The 25,813-nt window shown below is 33.8% G+C and overlaps 2 protein-coding genes across 2 annotated transcripts; one reads left to right on the forward strand and one right to left on the reverse strand.

The window, feature by feature from the left end:
* The first annotated feature begins 2,206 nt into the window (after positions 1–2,206).
* Positions 2,207–16,050, forward strand: LOC143220736 (protein pinocchio-like). Its single transcript, XM_076446337.1, has 4 exons — positions 2,207–2,259; positions 11,364–11,495; positions 14,972–15,101; positions 15,940–16,050. Exons 1-4 carry the CDS (start codon positions 2,207–2,209, stop codon positions 16,048–16,050), a joined length of 426 nt encoding a protein of 141 aa, XP_076302452.1.
* A 3,382-nt stretch (positions 16,051–19,432) lies between these two features.
* On the reverse strand, positions 19,433–25,515 carry LOC143220735 (succinate dehydrogenase [ubiquinone] flavoprotein subunit, mitochondrial-like). Its single transcript, XM_076446336.1, is given in 10 exon segments — positions 19,433–19,519; positions 19,592–19,896; positions 19,967–20,111; positions 20,190–20,396; positions 20,398–20,417; positions 20,513–20,679; positions 21,197–21,365; positions 21,448–21,846; positions 23,331–23,757; positions 25,456–25,515. Coding segments are annotated over 10 exon segments (1,986 nt in total).
* Positions 25,516–25,813: the final 298 nt, after the last annotated feature.

Here is a 25,813-nt window from a genome sequence, read left to right on the forward strand (position 1 = left end):
CTTGTGAATACGCACTAAACATCTTCGATTTTGTTGAACAAACAACAGAATTCTCGGTAAGATAATAACGAAAAGGAAACATAATCGTAAAAGAATGTTCTTTGCTAGGATAAACGCGATATTTATTCCGTTTCAACGAGGAATAAAGAGTATAACGTCTATTTTTGTCTTGAAAAATTGCATCGTGCGTTTTAGGCGCGAAATTTGAAACACGGTGATCGTTGATCAGTCAAATTGCAGTTCTTTAAACGGATACAAGGATGAGAATGCTAACGTTACGTTCCAGAATGTATTATATTATTAGAGAAGGAATTCTTCAAGTTTTTATCTTACACGAAATGTCAACACTTGTTAAAATTGAAAAATGAACGCGTGAGACGTTATACGATCCATCACGTTGCAAGATACGTTATCCGTAGGTGCGAAGAGGTTAAATAAAAGTGCTTCGTTTTTGTCTCAATGACATCGATCGTGACAAGTGTATCAATTTTTTCCCCTTGATTTATTTCTCTAAGAATATACATCAAGGCTCCTTCGTAGCTGTTTGATAATGAAATCTCTACGTTACTGCCATGTCTGAACGATGAAATCCTTGACATTCCCCACGACCTTGTATCGACACTGGAATCTCGTTTTATAATTATTACCGTTACGATCTGCCTCCTACACCGATCTTTTTCTCATGCTAAACGATTTTCAACACGGAATAGCCTGAAAATAAAGTGATACAACGTTAATGATCGATTTCACGAATTTAAAAGAAGCACACAGATCGTATCGAATTATTTTTACAGTTTGCACCTTCTTTTCTCTTCTGTTATTACCATTTTCATATTCGCATAGTTGCTTATTAACGAAATCTATTATCGACGTGTAAATCAAGGTGATTGCTGGTTTTCACGGTTAATTATTCCTATTGCAGAGATTGGTCGATGGTTGTTTCTTGATAAAATAAATTAACAATGTAAATGGGGAGACGATGAGGATCCGAATTATTCTTCGCTTATTTCAATTACAACTCAAAAACTCATAGATCTCAACTACAATGTGACACTAACTCTTCTCTCGACTGTTCTTATTCTTTTTTATTTGTTTTCCAGCATACACACGCTTTTCGGATAAAAAATAGTGCCAAAGGTTAAGACAAATGTAATCGTTCTGTTTAGCTCTCTTCGCAAAGAATTGTAAGCGGTATTACGATGGTTGGTTTTCTCTTTCCTTTTTTCTTTCAAAAACGTTTGATTGCATTGACGATCGACTACTGAATACTGCTTTAAAACTAAACAGGCCTTCGTTCTTACACTCTTCTTTAAAACCTTTCATTTTATCTCCTTTGGTGGTCCAGATACTTCAGACACTCAGGACCATCCCTAAACTTTCTATCGTAAACGTTACCTACATTCGTCCTGAGTCCCACCACTCTTGACATTCGTTCAAAGCTGTTCTCGTTCCATTTCTACATACATAATTTGGACAAAAAATAAATGCGTCACGCCAAACCAATATCACGTGTTAAATACGGTCACACGCTGTAATTTATTCGTTGTGAATAATAATTCAACATTATATGTATCGCATTATGCGAAAATCATTACGACGCTATGGACAAAGTGTGTTAACGTAAGAAAATAACTTTGCCAGATAACCCTACGTAGAATTCAGAGCAAAATATCTACGTTCATCGAATTTCTTACATTTTCGCAAGAAAGTAACGTCTAATTGCATAACAAACGATGCAAACGACATATAGAATCGTGAAGCACGCGTTATTCTGCATCGTTTACCCGTGTGTTCCATTCACGAAGAAATTGTCATAGAAAGAAAGCGTGTCCGTAAAACATTGCACAATCTGTTACGCTGTGGAAACTAGGATTGTCAAAATAAAGGATTCAGAGCGTGTGCAGCGTTCGTTCGGCTTTCTTTTCTCGCGGGAAAGTAAAAGTGCTCGTTCGGTGCCAAGGTGAGAGATCACGGTGAAACTTATCGCGGATGTCCTTCGGAATTCGCGTGTGCCACATACGTTGCGTTCGTTTGCCGGCTCGGAGACCTTTCTTCGCTTGCCAGAGGGATTTCCAACGAGTGTTTACAGCCTTCCTTATCTCGATTCTCTCGGGGATTCCTCTTTCTTACGTCCTCGATTCCCCGGCCATGGTAATTAACCAGACCTCTCCTCTCTGTTGCAGTTGTAACTCATCAAAACAACAACATGTCTGTGACCACGTCTGTACAACCAGCTACCGAGAGTCTTTCTCGCCATGGGTAAGTTGCTTTCCATTTTCCTCCGTCGTGTTTGCTAATAAAGATGATCGCGGAAAGAGTAAGAGATAACAGATCGGATAGAAACGGTTTTTGTTTACTCTCTTATATACAGGATATAATCAGGAATCAGGAAAGAAAACACGAGTGTAGAGCTTCTGCGGTTTCCTTTGCGAATAATTAAGCAAAGTAACAATTTTATCCGATGAAAATTTATGATATTTTTACGAAGATGAAAGGAAGAAGATTATAGTTAATTCCAATTTTGGAGAAAGATTTCTTTAATCGATCACGGAATAAGTTTATAACCGTTCGAGTTAGAAATTATTAGAAAAGATACTTGTCACTTTAGCGCTACATCTGAAACTAAATATCATTAGATTTTTTGAAATTTCTTTAAAAGGAAATTTTGGAGCCTGTGACAAAACGCAATAAATTTTCTTGGCAGTGAATGGATTAAAGTTAGTTTCTTCCGAATTTTTGTCGACAAGACAGGAATTTAATAGCTGAAAAAGAGCAAGGATAATTAATTCCAATTTTGGAGACGGATTTCTTTAATCGATCACGGGATAAGTTTATAACCGTTCGAGTTAGAAATTATTGGAAAAGATAAATATCATTAGATTTTTGAAATTCCTTAAAAGGAAATTTTGGAGCCTGTGCAAAACGCAATAAATTTTCTTGGCAGTGAATGGGTTAAAGTCAGTTTCTTCGAAATTTTTGTCCACAAGGCAGGAATTTAAAGGCTGAAAAAGAGCAGGGATATTAAAATTTTAGGAGTGACTAATTTCTTCCTAGCGAGTCGCGAAGTATCGATAAATACGCGATGTGGAGCACAAGTTTTACGTCATAAGCCTCCATTTTAAGTACGAATCTCGTATCCCGTGGAAACCGATAGGTCTTCGAAACTTGTGGCCTCGTTTATCCAATCGATCCACTTTTACCCTTGCCAATTTGTTGTCACCAGGACTAATAAATGGTGCTTGTAACACGCCCAATGATGCACGCGTTATTATTTCTCTGCTATCAAAAGTGCGTTTATTTCGCAGCGAAAAAAGCGACGCGATATTTCAAACCTCGTTGAGATTCTTATTTATGCAGATTTTGAGCGAAAAACAAATACGAGTCAGAATTTTGAACGATTTGCTACGTCTAGCTTCGATTAGACTAACCTATATACACTGTATGTAGAAAATAGATATGAAAAACAATCGTTTATGTGAGATATCGATATCGCCTGTCGAATATGAAGTTTCAAGAACATTTTGAACTCGTGGAATGAACAATAGGAACGGTAGACATTCGACACCTAGATAATTCTGCTTTGACGATCCTAACCTCGGTAAATTTCACACTTTCGATACCGATTTGTAAAATAATAACGTGTAATTGAAAATGTAACGCGTGTACACTTGCAAGGAGACTTGCAAGGCCTTCGAGTCACCGATTTAGCTAGATTTTGCAAGATAAAGATATACGGTTATAGAGACCACTACTCGATAATTCTTTAGATATTTGCAAGTAAAGATTCATCATTGATTTAATTTAACATTCCTACTTTTAAGTGTGATATTAACCGGAAACTTATTCTCGTCATATCTCAAATTGAAAGTTTTTAAGTGTCAGACTTTAAATGCTACAACGAATAATATTAAAGTCACTATCTATTTCAGAAGTAATATAATTTACAATACAATATTATAAATTATATAAATTTATATATTATATAAATTACAATATTTATATTATTGCCCATTTTGCTTGACAAAGCATACTTGGGTTAATTTTCTTTCAAATTATGATCACATAACGATTTAATAGAGCAACAATGAATTAACGTTTGGATTCAACTCGTAAGAAGATGAATGATCTTTCTTTCAATGCTTTTTTAGAAAAAAGTTATTTATCAATAGCCTCTGTAATCGTATTATTTTCATCATCAGGTGAGCTGAATCTACCATCCTGTAAAATTGAAACTAAATCGATGACCCAAGGACTTGCAGTCTCCGTGTTACTCTGACGTTATGCTGTAGGGAATAGAAACAGAAAGGAGAGAATCATGTAAATCAGTTTGCGGAATTATTATTAGAGATGTGATTATTCGTAGAAATCGCGTGGTTTTTGCATAATACAAGCACGTGGCGGCAGCGTCTGCGGCCATTACGCCATTCTGCGGAGAAACTGCGAAGGACGAATCGAACAGAGGGAACTGTCGGGCATCTGGTAATAGACACCAGATTCGAACCTATACCATTGTTCTGTCACGTTTTATTTAGAGCCTCGGCACACAAAGCCTTGCATAGTTTCGCGCAAAACCGCCGGTAAAGTTTGTTCCTAGGATACCTGGAAGTACAATAGGTCTTTGGCTATTTATACGAATCGACGGTCATAGGGAAGAAAGAAAAAGCAAGAATGGAAAATTCAGGTTTATAAATAATATCTCGTGTTCGGGAAGAAGGAAAGATCAAGATTATTGCTTCAAAACAGGAAAAATTCTTTTGAAGGAGGAAACGGATTTTAAATTTACATATATCCTTCTTGGAATCATTGTAACGTTTTACCTTTACATTTCTATGAATGAACAAGCATCGGTAACTGTTTAAGGTTATTCCCAGGTTTTCAACGAGTCGTTGAGTAATCATAATGTTTTTTCGAATTTTTTATTTCGATTTTGTTATTAATAGTCCTTGACGATTTTAAATCTTTCATTCGGAATTTAGCTCGACTGAAAAATAGAGTAATTTAAATAAATAAAAGAAGAAAGAAATTCGGTTAAGTGTCATTTTTTTTTATGTTATTGTTATGCTTTGTAATTTTCAAATTTTAACTCTTTGCAGTTAATGTATTAATTGCAATTAATATATCAAGTTTAACACTTTTGGGGTGAATGTGATAATACACGTGGAAATATTTTTATTTTTTGGAGCGAAAAATAATTTTAGCATTCTCGTCGATGTTGTACGTATCTTTTAATTCAGAAAATTTCCCTTTATTTTTCATTATTTTGTATAAACTCGACTTCGTTTTTCGTCCACAAAGGATTGAGATAAGATAACAATATGCGATTCTTTACCACTCGGAAAACTAACGTCAGTTTTATAACAGAAAATCCGTGAATTTCTACTCTTTTGTAGGAAAAAAAATAAAAACGTCGATTGCAAAGGATTAAGAATTTATTCCAGCTTGAAAAACGTTGTTTTGCTTTCTGATAATGTAAACAAAAGAGAATAGTATATTCGGGTAGACGATGGTAACGTTTGTTTTCATAAAAGGAAGAGATTTTCAGATTTGGCGAGTCGCCTTTTTAATTAACAGATGAAAAGATTTTCGGACTTATTTCCTCGTCTAAAGTACCGATTTAAACGCGAACTGTTGGAATTGCGAAAGAACTGCAGAGTTATTGACGGATTATTCGAGTGTACCGAGTATGCAGGGAGAGAAACCTCGACCGAGATTCGAACCCGGATCTCTTTTGCTCGCGGGGCGACCACTCTTTAAAGCAACAATTAAATTATTTGGGTCGTCGGTGAATTCTTGACTTTTTAGGCCTCGCGTTGGAAATTATGAATACTCGGGTGCAATTGCACCGTGATAGATCGAGGAACAAGTCGCGGATAGCAAATTACTTGCAAACTTTTCGCGGTCTACGTAATTATTAGCTGTATCTTGAAAATTGTTATATCGGCATATCCTTTCGACGATGTTATAGCTTTTCTTTTATTTTACGGTTTCCTATTTCTTGTTAAAGTAAACTGTCCAGCGCCGGTTGGCCGTCGTAAATTTCCTTAAAGGGCAACCATAACTCCTCGATCTGGAACATTTCCTTTACCAATTTCAAAGAACCAATCGTTAACGCGATCAAATCGAGGACAGTTTGTGTGACCGTTGTATTTTTAAAAGAAAGAACAACGTCTGTAGAAATTGGAATTATACCAAAATGGAAATGAAGCAAAAGTTATCGCATTAAATCATTTCGAATCGGCGAAATCGAGGAACAGAGAATACAACATCCGTTTAAAGGAAGAAAGAAAGAAATTTAGTACTTCGTTATAATATAAAATCTTTAATGACTCAATCAGGATCCCGATTAATTAAACACACGCGCAGCGTAGCTCGCTTAACTTTAATTAATTCTTATCAGATAGTTGCGTCATCCAATTACAACGTAAATCGTTGGTATTTAACAAGAAAGGCTATAAGAACAGCCTCAGGGCTACGTACCAATAAATTAATAACACAAGATGGTCCAAAGAGCGTTGGAAAAGAAAAGAGGATATTCGGAGGGAAAAACCCTTTCGCCAATTCGGAAATTCGCGAAGCCATATTCCCTTGCAAAGTTGATTTCAGTTACGTTCGAGTTACCACGATCAACCTGTGGCATTAACCCTGTAGCTTAAACATGGTCGCATTGTTCGGTGCAGAAGTTCACAGGAGTCGTATTCACACGACGATGTACCGTGAAGAATTTCACAGCGCGTCGTTTAGCCTCATCGTGGTTAATTAATACTTAACGCAAGCCGGAAATTCTCGAAATTGCTGTGCAAGAGAGAAAGGGGCACTGTGTTCCATCCTTCAGGCTGCGCGGTCACGTTGTTTCCCGTTTAATCGTGCGCAGAACTGCGTAGGTGCGTTTGGGGTCCCATGTGCGCAAAAGGGCAGCCATGCCAGAAACAAATCGCTGCGTAACCTGGCCACCTTGGATATATATCGCAATCTTAAAAAGAAACGCCGGGAATTTGCATCGTATAATGCGAATTAACGCGTTGATCCGGTTATTCCGGCGACGTAGGAAAGAAAAGGAGGGAAAGGAACTTGCCGAGTGTAAAAATAAAGAGAGAGAAGTGCGCGTGCACGCGCGCGTATTTCCGAACAGATGCACCGGGGAAAATAAATTTTCTGCAAGCTAGAAATTTGTATAGAGATATGAAATTTAGATAGCGGGTACATTGTAATTTGAATCTTTCTGATTTTGTTAAATACAATGAAAGTACTTTAGATCGGCCGTGATACGGGACCATACGCTGTGTATTTCAATTACACACGTTAATAGCTCTATACCGTGCTCCTTAATGATATGAAAAGATGCTTGATCTTTTAAATTACCGTACTTTCTTTGATTAAAATTGGAAATCACCTTGAATATTTTAGAATAAAATTGCGCAATATTAGTTAAAATATTATGTTCTTGCTAAATTTTTAATTATCTCATTCTCTTCTTATTGGGGAACAGAAAATTAGGGTTGTGGGGGTTTGAAACTAAATCTATCACGGTTAAATGATCGGTGAACGGAAAAGTAGAATCTTTAAAAAATAGAACAACGGAAGACATTTGAGTAATGATTTTACGTATATCGGAAGAAAATCGCAAAGTCGAGGGATTAGGATAGTAACGTCGATGGTGGAATTTTAAAAGAAAGTTTGCTTTAACGTTGAAATAATTTCTCTTTATTTGATATCGGAGTAATAATATTTTAACTGGCTCGATTAATTCCTGTTATCGATACACGTGAAATTAAAACATAGTAGTATTAAAAATACAAACTTAAAGTGTAAATACCTTCTATCGCGCATTTTTTAATCAGTTAGTCCTGGAATTAAGCCGAGTTAATCTTACGTTCGTATCAATTAATCTTGCCGATTATATTGGCTTATTATGTTGTAAAATTTCTATCTACTGCCTTAGAAGCAGAGTGCAAGGCCTGTCATCGATTTACTTCAAATTTTGCACCTGTTTATGGAAATATATCATTATAGGAGGCAAACATTCGGTAATTTTTTAAATATTTGCAAAAATCGGTGACCCACAAACCTTGCACTCTCCTTGTCTCAGATTTCTTGCTTAAACCATCATAAAATACGTGGAAAGTGTAACGTCCCAGGCAAATTTTATTATATATAATAACGCAATTCAAATTTTATCGTATTTACACGGTTACGTCTTTTATTAAATAATCGCATACATTCGGACCATGTGCGATGTAAATTAAATTCGCTTATCTTTAATCAGCTATAATTTTGTATAAGTGGTTCTTATACAATTGTGCCTATAATTCTGAAAGTAGTCTAAGTCAAAATTAAAAAAAAATGAGTTCGTCAGTTATTTTACACCACGTTATTTTAAACTAAATTAATATATATATTAATATAACTTTATATTTTACATTTTTTTATATTTTTAGATTATACATATGACTTAGACCACTTTCGTAATTACTGTTTGTTCGCAGAATTGTCATACAACTCGAATCGGGAAGATAATTCGAACGAAGGATATTCTAAAACTAATCTTACATAAAACACAAACAACCGTTCTCTGGTTTATTCCAGTTTTTATTTCACTCTTTTCCCCCTGGATTTCTCGAAACATTCTCGGATGTTAAAACACACACGAGTTCACGGTAAAAAAGACAGAGCCTGGTTTACTGATTCCGAGCTTTGCGCGTCATTCTTTCGCACACTCGCGCAAACTCGCATGGACTGCTTATTACGCGCTTGTCCACGTTACCATCACGTGAAAGGAACGTTTTTCTTCCTGATTTCCATACCTGCATATTTTAACATACGTACACGCGTTTCACACACGGTTAGATCCTTCCTGTTTCTATTCCCCCCCGCTGCTTCTCGTTTCTTCTCGTTTATTCCATATTCGGGGAAATAGTCGGATGAAAAAAATCGATTACCGATCACGCTTTGAATGAGAAATCGATAGTCGATAAGCGAATGGAAGAATTCGGTTCAACTGATACGTTTGATCGTTTGGCGACCGATATACGAATCGGCGATCTTATCCGAAAGATTTTACTCTTTCTTTCTGATTAAATACTTCAGATGAGAAATATCGTTAAGAAAATTTTATGGGTCAGTTAAAAGTTTCGCGAAATTTTAAATGTTTTCAGTTAAATGTTTTTTTTTTTTTTTTTAGAATAAATAAAATGAAGTATGCTCATTATCGACAGTTACGATGACTGACGTAAACCGCTACATATATTTACATAAATCCACGAGATATAAACGTTTTGCAACGAGGATCTTAGAAAGTAGACCAGTTTAAGTGTATACGAAGTGATTAATCGGTGTTTTACAAAATAATTATTAATACCTTAATAATATTTTCACGATATTCCGTCTGAACTAATTGATTAAGATTTTTCCGCTATGAAGAAGCTTCTCTTGTGTTTCTATAAACTTAGTGATACTTTTTATGTTAATATATGAAAAGATAATTCTACATTTACATTTGGAATCACACGTATTTCGTGTGTTATTATTTTTACATCGTTTTATTTTTTTAATATAGTTATTGTCGCATTAAAAGGAATGTTGGCTGAGTGCAAAGGATTAATTGATATTATTACGATAAAAATAATAAGAATTCGTACTTTTGTCTTATCAAATATTTCAACAGTTTTAAAGCAACATGTGAAGGTAGAAGTTTTATCTTTCGAATGAGACTTGCGTAAAAAGATGTGCCGATTATCGGTTGACGTGAGCATTGTCCCTCGCAAAAATTATAACGGTCGGCAAAAACACACGAAAAGGAATAACCTTGGCGTGAGATCTTCCGGGTTTAACGTACGGTCATTTTCAAGGTCCACCTTTCAGTCGAATCGTTCTCGACAGCTTACGCCATCTTAAAAAAAACCTTTGCTCACGATCGCTTGGCAATTTATTGCTCGACGTTCCTTGATAAGATTCTTCGCGATCGATCACCAAGTATCACACAAATGTTACAATTCTATCTCTTGGAATTTTACCGAACCAACATTATCTACTATTGACTTAGGCATCGCTTACGTATCGTATAATTTCTAATATGCGACGACTTTAGTAGTATCACGACCACTTCGTTTGCTGCGTTCATTTTTACGTTGTGCAAATCTTCGATATTCATAGTTCGTAGATAATAATCAGTCTAATCTTTCTACGAAACTTTTTCCTATCTTACATAAAGCCATTTATTTATATTAACATAGCAAATGGAAACGTTTCCGTTGCGTTTCTTGGAACACTTAACAGAACGATAATAAAAATTTGAAGGAATAAATATTCCATAGTTTAGAATAAATAAGTCGCTTTATGTAAGTCGTCAAACGCAAAAGAAGATAATAAAGTTGTAAAGAAAGCGATTAAGCGTTTGAATATTATCGAATTGTGCTGTTGAGTTGTATCGAATTATAATCACCGTTTTAATTGAATAACAGCCATAAAACTTAGACAGGGCAGAGTAATCTGGTATTATAACATCGTTCTACAGCTTGAACATTTCCGGCTAATTTCTTTTGTGTTACATCTACCATCTGTGAATTCCTGTAAATTTTATGACGCGGTATATAACGTAATTTGATAAGCTCGTTAACAAACTTCATTAACGTCGGCCAATTTTTATGCTTAATTAAACATTTCCGAGTCCGTTTCAGTGTACAACTTCGCTAGTATCTATAAACACTCTAGATATAATTACAAGACAACTAGCGAATTCATGCTAGCAGAAATTACAGATTCTTTATTCGTTTATAATTAACCCATTCACTGCCAACTACGAGATATCTCGTAGTGGAATATTATTAAATTTACATCCGTTTGAGTTAGAAATTATTAGAAGAGATAAATGCCATTTTAGCGCTATATCTCGAACTAAATATTATCAGCTTCTTTGAAATTCCTTTAAAATAAAATCTTCACGCCTAAAGCAGATTTAATTCTAAATTTTTCTAACAGCGAATGGATTAACTCTTTGCACTCGACGATTCTTCATTGAAAAAAGATTAAAGAAAGATCTTTCAAAAAATATTAATTCGAAGTCTTTTTTCCATAAAGTCGACGACATTTTTATAACGGTAGATAAGAAAATCGTATGCAAATTAAGGCATAGAACTATTTTATATATATTATATATATTCCACGTATCGTTGGGTAATTTTAAGTTTGATATATTAATTAATAGATCTTTAGAATATGATTAAATGGCGACCGAGACTCGCCTCTCGAGCGGAAAGGGTTAATTCGTTAAAGCTATAATTTATTAAAAATAAATTAACGTTTATATCTACGTAATAAAATTTTCCGTAACGTTTCGTATTAAAGGATATCCTGTGTTATTCTTGCAGGAGCAATATTTCTCTGTCCTGCCACAGTTCATGCGGGAGTGTCGACGATGGCCTCCAAGGATCTCATCCTCAGTACCAGGACACGATCCTTACCATTGAGGAACTTCGTGCTCAACTGAACTCTTGTTTCACGTAAGTCTCGCAGCTCGGTTTACTTGCCAAATCATAAATTCGTTCTGCAGAGTTGCGTTCGAAGATTGATCTCCCTGTAATTAAAATTACATTAAATTTCCAATTCTCTGCCGATCTAACTTCTAACGTAAATACGAATTTATAAACGTTTCCTTACCATTGATGACTTCATTTATACGCAATTACATATAGTATTAAAAATCGTATAAGAGAAATATAGTTAAGTTTTATTGAGTTCATATTTTACAATTAAATTTAGTCAATGAAATAATTATAATTATATAATAATATATATACAGGTAGATCTCCTACAACACGGCTCTTATAACACGGCTTCATTCTAATACGATAAAAAAATTATTATAATTTTTGTTTCACACTTTCGAAAAATTAAATTAACTTAAAATAACGACGGGAATGAATAATAAACTATACAGGAGCTTTACATGGAAATCTATAAACAAATTATCAAATGTATTAAGATTTTGTGCTTATATGGAATTAAAAAAAATATTTGTTTTCATTAAATTTTTGGAATGTAACCCCCTTTTTGTCTCTGGGTCTCGTATAACACGGTTTAATGCAACACGGGATTTTCTAGAAACCTATCTAACGTGTTATAGAGGAATTACCTATATATATAATAATTAAAGTTTTTATAATCAACCCTTTGTACTCGAGAGGTGAGTTTTAGTCGCAATTTGTTTTAATTCCATAATCTAAATAACTAATACGAAACGATAAATATATTAAGAATAATTATACGCGGAGTAACCGATTACCTTAACCCGAACACGTGCCTTTCTTTTTTTATTTCACTATTAGAAGTGTCAGCGAGAATACAAACATATAAGAAAAACTTCGGGTTAATGTCGTTCACGACGAAAAAATTCCTAGAGCACAAAGGGTTAATTGTTAACAATAGTAAAAACAGCGTACGAAACTCGATAGTCCCTTAACACTAAACGTACCGGTCTTTTAAAGAATTTTTCGCTATAAAAAATAAGCTGCGAGAAAAAGAAGAAGCGAGAAATTGAATCATATAATAATCAGATGATATAAGAATTTACAAAAATTCAAACGAGCGAAGGAAATAACAATGAACGTACAATATTAAAATAAATTTTAAAAGAGGTTATTTGACCCTACCTTAGGTTAATATTAATCCTACCGTGGCATAAATGACCGTTTTTAAAACTATCATTCGAAATTCCGCGTTCAACGTTATAGTATAAACCATTTATCTTCGTGATTTTTCTTCCAATGTACGTACAATCGATCCTTCAATATTTCCCTTTATTTCATTTTTTTAAGATCTACTACTATTTTATTTACCGGTGTTTAGTGTTAATCCTAGATTCATAAACACACGTCTCTCCTACACCTTAAACTAAAAAAATTCTTACAGCAAGTGTATGGAACATCGCGGTAGTTTGTGCCTAGAAATGCTCAGATTGATTTTTTCAATTTCTTTTTCGTGTTTAAATTGTCAATAAAAGTTGTTTCTAACTAATATTTGTAGATTTTTATTAATATCTCCCGTAATACTTAAATTAGGTGACCTTAAAAGTAAGGTGTATCATAGATATATGTTCATGAACAATGTAACCGTAAATATAGTTTATGAATCTAGAGTTAACCTAACTGTGTTATGCCTACGGGCAACTTATGCTACGCGTTTTCCCGCGAGAAGTGGATACATGTGGTAGTTGACACGAGAATAGAAGCTATCAGAAACAATTAACCCGGCTTCCCTGCATCATTTTTAATATAGGCCAGTAATTACGCTCTCTCCTTGGGCTATTGACTTCTAATCGTCTCATGATCATCCTGTATGCACGATTTCTGTCGTCCCACTTGCCGACCGTGTGGAGGTTAGGAACGTAACGTATATATAACGTGTAGACGCGCGCAATGGTCGTGACTAGCAGGGGTCCTGAGAGCGGCCTAACGCTAACCAAGCAAAGTTGAACTTTCCGAGTCGTCGCGACGTCAAGCTGACAATAGATCGACAATAGAATCCGACATGATCCGGAGTTGCGGTGATTAAATTTGTTTTAGACGCTGGCCGCGTCAAATGCCACGGAGAAATCCGGTTTAAACCCCATAATTCTTGGGCTCCATTGTCCCAATCGAATCTGATTGTTACGTCACTGGCGCTGTCGCACGAGCGATTCAAAATGGCAGATTTCGTTGAAATTGATCGCGACGCGACCTATCGGGACGTTTCCAGTTACGTCGTAGCTTATTAAATAATTTTTTTAGGCATTTGATATTTTGACCCGATATAGAAAGAAGTAGCTAAATACGTACTAGTCGTGATTTCTTACGTTTCTCTCGGGAATCCCGAAATTTCGAAAATGAGATCGATAGCAATTCTAAATTATTCGATAAGAAACGAAAATTGATATTTTAACCCTTTGGGAACGAATATCGTAATATACGTGAATATTTTTTTATTTCTTAGTGCAAAAGCTGCTTGTAATATAACGAAAAATAATTTTAAACATTTTTTTTTAACTCGAGAAATTTCCCTCGATTTGTTGTTTCTTATTGTTTAGTATATTCTCGATATGTGTCGCTGTCTTCGTTTCACGATCGCAAAGAGTCAACCTAACCTCAAAATTATTCAGTACGGCAAAGAAACTACGAACTTTCATGTACAAGGAAACGAAAATTGAAATCTATCGCTGAAATCAATAAACGTCGGCTCGACGATATTAATTATAATATTCTACGCTGTGAAAGGGAACAGGATAGCACGCGAGTTTGTACAATTTTAGAAAAATGTAACGTAGTTAGAAACTTCTATACAGCAGTGTACTGGCTGAGGATGAACTTAGGACATTTCCATAACCTATCGGGTTTACGATTACTTCCACTTCGTGATTTTGTAATTATAGGGACGCGGTACCAAGGGACTGTATTGTGCAATCGGGTTACCTTATTAATTATTACGAAAGCAACTCGATAGGAAATAACCTCTATTACAACCGAATAAAGAACACAGAATTTGTTAGAGTTAACATAAACTTCATGCACCTTTATTATAAGTACAATACAATACACGTCTTTTACGATAGAATGAATTAGATCGACTGAATTTGTTGTTACACTTGTTAAAAGATGGCATCGTTGGCTTCAAATTAACACATTGTTGACTTGTAATTTTTTTCAGAATTTATCTCATATCACTGGCTATTTCTTCGGAATTGCATGTGGAAATAAAATTTCTCTTTTATAATAAAGTACACAACTAGTTTTATTAGCTAAATAAAATAAAAAAAAAAGCGCAGATCACGAGTTGACTCGTGACCGATCAACAATGTGTTAAAAGATGGCGTCAGTGTCTTCGAATTAATTTTTATTTTTTATAAGATTATTACCGTATTAGCTAGAAAATTATATCTTTTAGTATTATTTCGCGTAATTCTAAAATGTAAGCCTTTCTTAACCATTCGCTTTTTTATTTGTAGATGTGGGGTTTCGTGGAGCGAAGAACACGTTTCTCTCGACTGCAGCGAATGCGGTGGCTATTCCCTCCAACGACCGTGCCCACTTTGTGACGGACGTTGCCGCACCTCGTGGAAACGCGACCTTACTATGGTAAATATCTATTTTTGCCCTTAACCATAGCGCATACCTCGCAAACGCTGCAAAAACCGCCATGGCCAATCAGTCGTCTTCCTTAAAGTCCTTGTCGAGAAAATAAAATCAATTTTAACGTTTAAACCGCATACTCGATGTTAATCGTAAGACGAACAGTTTTACTTATCGATTATGCGAGTGACATTTACAATAGCTACGAGTTACCGCCAAGGTCATATTAACGACCGCCTTGTTCGTGATAAGCCCTAACAAACTTGGTCGTGCCAGTCAGTTGATAAGAATGAGTTTAATGTCAGCTTATAATAATAAAGTTTTCATAGTTCGCTTTCTCAAAATCGGCAATCGAAGGTGAAAACATCACGCGTGAAGATTCGTAACGAAGTTTTATATAACAATTTCTGAGCAATTAAGGATAGGGAAACGATAATTGGTACCATCGCGTTAAAGATAATACTATTATCCGATATAAAGGAATGTAATCTATGTAGCATAATTTGAAAAAAATGCCAAATTACCGGAAATATTAACCCTTTGCACTCGAGAGTATTAATTAATATATGAAATTTCAAATTACCCAACGATACGTGGAATATCAAAATAAAATAATTCCATGTATTAATTTGCATACGATTTCTTATTTACCGCTTGAAAAAATCTCGCCGACTTTATGAGAGAAAGTCTTCGAATTACCATTTTTCTCTAACGAAAAGATCGTCGAGTGCAAAGGGTTAATCATATTTTAAAAACTCGTAGAACATTTATATTTATTCGTATTCATTGTCAATACTATAATGACGACAGAAAAATTAGATTAATCTACTTTTTGTCTTTATAGTCCCACGCCAGTGGAAAAGCAAGATGGATTGGCGAATGTGGACTTAGTTGCGGTCCTTCCATTGAAGAGCCATTGGTGCCAGCGTTGGAGAAACTACGAGCCACCTCGTGAACGGTGTTCAACGACGAATGCATAGAGAGACGTCGTCGTGTACCGTCAACCATGCACAAGACTTAATCCATCACCATCCATATAGCGTCACCCCACCACCATTGTGCGAATCGGAAATGTGTGAATGTGGATTCTGGATGCATAGATGATACATTATGTTCCTGAGGAGCAAGAACGGAACGGGCAACATCGGACAATGCAACCGTTCTTCTCCCATGGCTTCCTGTTTGACGATGCATTACCATGAATGGTCGATTACCGAAGAATCTTCTTAGAGCTCAAGCAAACGTCGCCGTTTTCATCGTCATCGTGAATTAAAAAGTCACTTGGATTTAAAGAAAAGCAAAGAATTATCGCGTGGAACTTTCGCTGCTGACGATTGCTTTTTGGTAGATCCGTAATCAAGGGTACAATGCAATACCACGTTCGATACTCTTGTATTATTGCAAATTTCGAATCACCTTTCGTTTGGAATATATATATATATATGTTAACCGCTGTGGCAAATTTCGGCGCACGCCTCGATTTTTCAAAATGTGTGAAACATTGATAATGGTTAAAATTTGTTCTAAAAACGCAAAGATTCGATGAATCTACAAAATTGTATACTTTGAAAAAAATTAATCGAGATTGTAATTACGTTTTGATGAAAATGGCGGTTAGTAAATTTATCGATTAATTGAGAAACATTGATGCAAGCTGTTATTCGAATTCCATACATAAGCTTTTATATATATTTTGCTGCCAAAAAAAGGTTGCGATATTTTGACAAAAGTAGCGAGGAAATATTTGCGCGAAATGGTAATAGAGCGTGAATAAGTAGTACTAAAACACATGCGCACGCGTGTATATCACTGTGTTTTACGGATCTGTAATAAGTATTCCCACGTTTAGCTTGTAACGAAAAATACATTTTAGATCTTTCTTTATTAGCTAACGTAATTTTGGTCTCGAAAGGATGCACAACGTTCAAGGTTTAAGTAACATTTTACGTGATTAAAAAGTAATACGAGTTTCTCTTAGGTCAATTTGTAAAAAGTTGGAATTTTGAATCGAAATATAGTCCAAAAGATGTAAAAACAAAAAAAAATGACTCATGTATTTATTGATACAATAGGCAAGATTTATTAAATCAAAATTAGAAGCTAAATTTTCACTAAATATTGAAGGATTATATATATATATTTTTTTTCTTTTTTAGAAAGTATTCTCATATTAATACATTCTATTGAAATATTAATGTGATAATTAAGAGAAATTTGCAAAACAACACGCAAAAATGTTTTTTGTAGGACTGAAAGACGTATCAACCTCATACAAAATTGCTTAATTTATTCTTCATTAAGATTATTTCAATTGCGGGAGCTTTCCGAATGCATACGATATATATATGCGTACAGACAATTAATTCTTTATTTCATAGAAATATAGAAGTTTGAAATTATATCAAGCACGATACGTCTTCATCTGCAATTGCATTTCTAAACGTTGGTGCTAAGTGCCAAGAACTACAAAAATTAGCCTAAGAAGCAGAGTCGTGAAAAATATCGACCGAAGTATATAGAAGCTAGTAAACGTGAATTCTTTTTACGAGTTAAAAGTACACCGCATTTGTGATGGAAAAGATGTACGATTTTAAATGTCATCGTACGTGTAGAAATTTTATTGTAAAATGCGATTTTTAAATTTGTCAAATAAGAAGTAGCTAGAAGCGCGTCACCCTCTATTTACTGTTATCCACGTAATATTATGTTTCTACTCAGTTGTAGCTAAATAACGTATATGTAGCTTACACGAGAGAAATGATCAAAGAGAAGCATTTATGTTGGTGCCAATGATTTTATCAAATTTGTACCATTCATTCTCTTTTTTTCTTTTTTTTTTTTTTTTTTTTTTTTACGATCACCGAAACGTTTATAACATTAGCTTTTGTAAAATGATTGCATTGCATAATTTGCGCACGATTCATTTTTGAACATATCTGTGTATTCTTTGATGGTGTAATGTTTCGTATGCGAGAACATATTCATCAAATCCATACTCATTTTAAATTAAACTGTAACTCGTGAACATTTTCTGAAGTATTAGCCCAGCTATGAGCTTTAGTTTAATGCTTTAGAAAATACGTTTGGTAGCAATTTTTATTTAATCCGTAAAATTCTTATTTATGACCAGAACATTAAAATTATTATTATTATGGGTTTAATAAACGATATTCGTCAGAAGAAATTGGTGTTGTTTATAATCACGATATATACATATAGTACACAATCATGCATGCGAAAAGCAAAATTTTACCCTTACAGGATTACTTAAGATGAAATAATTTTTAAATAAAGAGGTATACGAAGGTTTCTTTTTTATTGACAATCTTATGTACACTTTTAGCATGCTGCCGTAGCATGTTCACTCAGGTTAAATTACATCAAAGTACACGATTTCATCTATGTACTTTTTGATTTCAATAATTATTCACTTGCATTTCACGAAATACATAGTACGATAAAAACACACGACTGTAACAGGTAACATAGAAACATGATAACCAGAAAAAAAGAAAAAGAAAAGAGAAATACAAATCGATACATGCTGAATGTTGATAAGTACTGACACTCCAAATTTGTGTTACGTCCAAACAGAATAAATTTCATTATTGAATATTAAATACTGGAAAGCTTTAATCACAAACATATTAAGTTTAATTATTGCTCTTGTTGATGAAGCCTGTTTCTACATTAACCTGTTAACGTTAAGTATATAGCCGCATCGAAAGTGGCATACTTTTGCTGCACAACCTTTTAGGGAGTACTAGCTCATAAAGTATCGTACAAAATATCTCCATTAAATAGCTCTTAACATTATTGGGTACAATTTGCAAAATTGTTTGGTAGAAAAAGACATAACTCTGACTGTGAATTGCACAAAGAGAAATACTGAATACATCGCGTAGAGGTAGGGAGAACGTTCCTCCTTAAAAGATCTGTGCGTGAAATTACTTGCTGCCTGAATCACGCTAGAATATTTTACTATTTAGTTTACATAAAAGTAGCATTGATTCGCTAAGAGATCGATCAAACTCTTCTTTGAAATAATGAAGATAATCTCAGCACCATTATCCTACAAGGACAACTAATCTTGCTTGCAACGTGTGCAAGTATTGACAAGAATTACACTTTGGTGCACGACGTGGTTTATGTGCAGTAATAAATAAAGTTGCTGCATTGTAATGATAAAATATCGGTAACTTTTCCTTGTCGGTCGTTCCCTCCTGTACAAAAATTAGACAATCGCGCAAACGGATAATTTTTAAATATATGACGATGAAGAAATTTCATTAAGAAGCTAGGAAAGCTAAAGTTACATATTTACTTAGAATAAAACTCTAATAGGAACGAATCGCGGGGGGAACCGTCGCACATTCCTGTTTGTCTAGAGTATTGTCTATGACAGGTCTGAAATCGATAGATACCTGAAAAACAAATTTAATTTATTAAGTTGTTAGAAAAGAAACATTAGAATTTGCATATGACTTATCACTCACTTCTCCTGTTCTAACATTAACTTTCGTGAGCGTGTGTTTTCGCCAATGCTGATCCAGCGGTTTTGCCTGTTGGTTATCGAGTGGTTTACTGTAATCGTATTCGTCAATTCTATCTTTAAAATCTTCACGCGCATGAGCGCCACGACTTTCTTTTCTATTTTCAGCAGCTACTATTGTTTGCACAGCATTAATCATTAAGTTTTGTAATTCGAGAGATTCTATAAGGTCAGAATTCCATATCATAGATCTGTCCGCAACCTTAAGGTCGTTTAATTTTTTGTATAATGCAGACACCTTCTGACAACCTAATATAATTTAAAAATATACAAATTTTTATCAATGTTTAAGATAATTTTAAAATTTCAAAAATTCTACCTTCTTGTAATGTTTCAGCTGTTCTGAACACAGCTGCATGAGTTTGCATGGTTTTTTGCAGGCTCAATCTCAAGTCCGCGGTGGGAACATTACCATTCGCATTTCTAATCCAATCCAAATTCGCCACAGTTTCTTCTCCGGCATTCTAAATCATATTTAAATTATGATAATCGATTTTTGTATGTTACTAGTCGGTGGTTATTGCAAAAAAAATGGTACAAACAGGTTTCAGAGGCCCAATAGTTTGTGATGGCTTATTTTCCATTGCAATTGTTTTAGCACAAGCACGGCCAAATACGACTAAATCTAATAATGAATTTGCACCCAGACGGTTAGCACCATGTACAGATGCGCAAGCTGACTCTCCGCAAGCGTAAAGTCCAGGCACAACTGTATCCTGGTTATTTGCCCTTGTTAGAACCTGTCCCTTTATAATTTGTCGGTATTCCTCCTACATAATTTAATTTTTAATAATATAAAATTATCATGAATTCATAATACCTATAATATTTAACAGTTAATTTTTTAATGAAATTAAACGCCTACCCATATTATAATGTACCGTAGGTATGACTGGAATAGGTTCTCTCGTTACATCGACTCCAGCAAATATCATGGCCGTTTCTGAGATTCCAGGTAACCTGGCCGCTAACTGTTCAGGTGGTAAATGATGGAGTTGTAAAAAGATATGATCCTTCTCGGGGCCGACACCTCTAAATTAAGTTATGTGTATAAATAAATTATCGTAAGTCTTCTAACGCTTTTATAAACTATCAAAGAATCCTACAAGCATATCTAAATATTACATTGGGGAAAAATAAATCCATTATTTTTATAATTTTAAATGGATTTTTTTTCCCCAACCTAATGTGTCATAGTGAATCTTTTTTTCAAATAAAAAAAATTTCAACTTTTACATTACGTATATGTATATTTACGTATTTTTATGTTTATAATTATATTCTGTGTATCAAATTGCATTTTAGTTCTAATTTTAGTAATGATAGAAGATATAACTGCTAAATTAAAAGAATTTTAATATTTAATAATTTATATTTAAAAAAAAAAAAAAAAAAAAAAAAAGGAAAACTGCAAACCAATAAAAAATAAATTTTTGTTATTAGTATCTCTAGATAACAAAGTATTAAAAGAATTTTGAAAAAATTTCAAATTTTCATTCATTGTATGATTTTAAAACATCTTATACGTCTTTCGATTTATATGACTTACCTGCCTTCCCGGATTTCAATAGTCATAGACCTAGATACAACATCCCTAGAGGCTAAATCTTTTGCGACTGGAGCATAACGTTCCATAAACCTTTCACCTTCGCTATTTACGAGGTAGCCTCCTTCACCGCGACTGCCTTCTGTGATGAGGCAACCAGCTCCATATATTCCTAAAATTGTAAACAATTTTATAAATCTATAATACATATGTATGCATAGAAATCAAATAAACGTTTGCACATTGTTTTATACCAGTAGGATGGAACTGCACGAATTCCAAGTCTTGATTAGGCAAATTAGCTCTAGATATCATTGCAGTGCCATCACCAGTACATGTGTGAGCAGATGTACAAGAGAAATATGCACGTCCATATCCTCCAGTTGCTAAGACTGTATTTTTAGCATGAAAACGATGAAGTGTACCATCTTCTAAACAAAGGGCAATCACTCCTCTACATTCTCCTCCTTCCATTAGTAAATCCAGAGCAAAGTATTCAACAAAATAGTTGCAGTCATAACTCAATGATTGACCATACAATGTATGAAGTAGAGAATGTCCAGTTCTATCTGCTACACAACAACATCTATGAGCTTGGCCACCCTTTCCAAATTTCAGAGATTGTCCACCAAAAGCACGTTGATATATTTTGCCTGTAATAGAAATCATTATCTTAGATACAGTTTTGTCTAATTCTTCATATTTATTTTATATAACATATTATATATCATTTATCTCTTATTATTTTTTGTCCATATGGAAGTATTGCTCTGAAATTAAAACTTTTCATATACATGAACATATTCACATTATCAGTAGAAATGTAACAATAGTTGAGTACATAGTAACCATAAAATGTGACTTGTTATTTCTAAATGACAATAAATTCTTATGAACATTTTTCGCAATAGAATAAAATTTAATAGTGATAATAAATATTTTTTTAGAATATACTCATAAGTAATAATGCTGAAACTATTATAAATATCAAGAAGGCACAAACTATATATATTTTAATTATGGATGAAAATAGAAATGAAAAGCAAAATTATTGTAAATCTTCTGAAGAAAATTATAAAGAAGAGAAGTACAAAAGAAATTATAAGAATAATTCTCAAAAATAAGGGACTCTGAATCACATTACAGAACAAAAACAAATAAGTAAATTCTACATTTCTATTATTTACTTTTTTATGATTGGTTTATTGTAAATTCATTAATTATCATTGCATAGATAATCACTGTCTATACTTATTATTTGTTTAATTCAAGCATAAATTCAATTCCACAAGGGAAACAAAGGACCCATTCTCGTTCCCGGTCACCACATAAAAACACTAAACAATGGATAAGTTCTAATGCTTTTATAAATTTTATTCAGGACTTTAGCCAAGTAATTAAACACATAAAAAATATATTTGTATATTTACTATATTTACTAGTAAATACAAAAATATATTTACAGAATTATACTGGTGTCAGAAGCACAAAAATATTTGAAATGGCTAGTAAAAGATGGGAGAAAATGTCTCTTAATGAAAAACAGCCATATATAAAGGCAGCTATGAGAATTAAAAATAAAAAGCAAAATCAACAGAAGAATGAAAATATAAATAAACTTGATACCAATGTAGTACAACCAAGGAACGAAGAGATGCAGAAACAAGAAAAGATTGGCAAGAAAGAAAGAAAGAAGAAGGTTAGTATATTGTTTGTTTAAAACTATAACTTCTAACTTCTTATAAATATAATATATTTACGTATATTATGTGATAAATAAATCTCTGATTATAGACAACGAAAAGATCTACCAAGAAAAAATATGATACTGAATCAGATAGTGGTTCATTCACCACAGATACATCGGCCACGAATACGAATGAAGATATGAGCACATAACAATCAATTATACAAATGTAATTGTACTTAGCATCTGATATGATAACTTTTTCCACAGTGTAATTTGTTATTTGGAAGATCAAATATTCTTTCATATATTACGAAACTGTTTTTCTTAGCAAATATACAATGTTAAAATATATTGATAATTAACAAAATTAAAAAGAAAAAGAGGAAAGAAAATGTACATTTAATTTTTACATAAAGCGTAAAACAATGTACATTATAACAGTATTACCATCTGAAGTTCGACTGAAAGGCATGCCACAATTCTCTAATTCAATGACTGCCTTTGGGGCTTCACGTGTCATGTAATGAATAGCATCCTGGTCACCCAACCAGTCAGATCCCTTAACAGTATCATACATGTGCCATTGCCAGTTATCATCCTCCATATTACCCAAAGCAGCATTGATACCTCCTTGTGCAGCAACAGTATGTGACCTTGTAGGAAATAGTTTAGTAATAACGGCTGTCTTAAACCCTTCAGCAACTAAGCCATAAGCTGCACGTAATCCAGCTCCACCAGCACCCACAACAACAGCGTCATAGGTATGATCTATCAATGGATATTGCTTAGAAATGCCATCTGAGACTTTTGCAGCTTTGCTATTTGGTGTATAATGCAATTTGCGATTTGCGATAACAGGTAATCCCAATTTATTCTGAAATAATACGAATATATAAGAAAGTTGGTTAGGACTAGTAAAGATATCACATATATACTAATTACAAAATCATGACTGGATCTTATCTCTATAGTGTCTGAACTTAGCATGTGTGAGTGTATGCATGTTCTTATATACATGACTATGTATATATATATAGTATAACCACATTGCATTAATACTCTATTTATAAAACACAAAACAGTTTTAGAAACTGAATTGAAAAAAGCAGCATGACACTGTTTAAATCATTACAAAACTCGAGTCGATTTAATAAATAATTCGGCCATAGTTCGACATTTAACACTTATTTCACTCGTGATATATCCATTTTCACTGACATTGCAACACCAGCAATCTGTGAACGAACATTTAATCTTGAATAATATTTTTCGTAATAAAATCATCCCGACAATTTTTAAATATGCATATCGTATGTATTATATATTTAATATGTACATGAAAAATTATAATTTTTGTAATAACTCGTGTTGTTATAATTTTTTTAAATTTATTTCAACAATAACGATTCCTTTTAACTAAGGATAAAAATATAATAATGATATATAAAACATAAAATTATGTAATTAATAAAGACTCGTGATTTTCGATGTCACAAACAAGGTTAATTGCGTTTCGAACAATTTTATTGGAATATAACGAAAAAATATACTAATAGGCCATTATTTATTAAACTTGTCACATAAATGATTAAAAGCTGGTTACATAGCAAGAAGTAAGAACTTTTATCTAATGGAAAATAATGATTTCACAATAAAACCATAATACTCTAGTACCTATGAATATCATTCACCATATGGAGGCTAAGGGGAATGATACGTGGTTCGTGACAAACTATTTATTCTACAGTACATTTAAATTTCAATCTTCTACATTCAACTGATATATTAAACAAAACTTCACAGTGTTACAAAATTTATTTAAAATCTAGTGAGTTTCATGAGATATCACTAAATACGAAATAAATGAACGAGATTAAAACTTAGTTATTATCTAAAATAATTCTATTGCATTTTCATTCACGTTGAATATAGAACGATGAATATAAGGCGGAAAAACCTGAAGACGATAAAGTCAATAAGTTTATAATAGATGAAATCATAATTTAAAGAGTGTAATTTCGCGCTAATGTCAGCTTCCCGTGCCGGTAACTCATCCGCAATTATAATTAAACTTCTAAAGCGTGATACGGCAGTCGGTTTCATTGTCGCGTATTTGGGCTCGATATCGAGGTAGAAAAGGCGCAAATAATTGTTTGTTTAGCGAAGATAACGGAAATTAGAATCACCGTTACCTACTTTGTAGTGAAAAATCATGAATATTGTGCAGGCCGGCTAGTTACGGGGTGGCGCGTACGAAATGAGGGAAGTGCGGCAAAAAAAAGATATTCGATGTTAGAATCGTCTGCTAAACGTTCTCCTATCTACTTCGAAACCATTCAAACCGATATCAATTCAATTATTGTATTTTTAGTAGCTATTTATTCGTTCTTTTTAGATAGCAACTAAAGAGTATGAGATGTATGTAACGAAGAGAATTTTGCGAGAGAATCGATACAGGTATACGTTAATACGTGCTGGTAAACTTACGTAATTGATCAACGCCGAGTATTATACAGTAAAGGTGGATCATTGTTAGATTAAAAATTATGTAACTTAACGAAAACCAACTTACCAACGTCGTCGTGGGAGGATTCTTTGCCAGTAAAGACGACAGCTTCAATAGACCACTCATCTTGATGTAATGTCACTTGTCTAAGTGAAAATTTTGTTTTTAACAGTGACACGCACACCTTTTTGTTGAATGCGCGATTCGGCTACAGTGTGTAACTAACCCCAATTTTCGTTAACTTCACTCCCGCACTTCTTGCACGGCGACGTGAAGCGTTCAAGTCGGTTGAGTACCGACTACTGGCGGAAGCTCCCTGATGAATACCAGTGCTGCCAATCGTATCGTCATGAGATAACCTCACCTTTGAGGTATTCACTAATTTTTTATTTCGTTCCTATCGTTCATCGTTCGTATGCCTCGA

Source organism: Lasioglossum baleicum, unplaced genomic scaffold (assembly GCF_051020765.1).
Source record: "Lasioglossum baleicum unplaced genomic scaffold, iyLasBale1 scaffold1499, whole genome shotgun sequence".
NCBI classification, from domain to species: Eukaryota; Metazoa; Arthropoda; class Insecta; order Hymenoptera; family Halictidae; genus Lasioglossum; species Lasioglossum baleicum.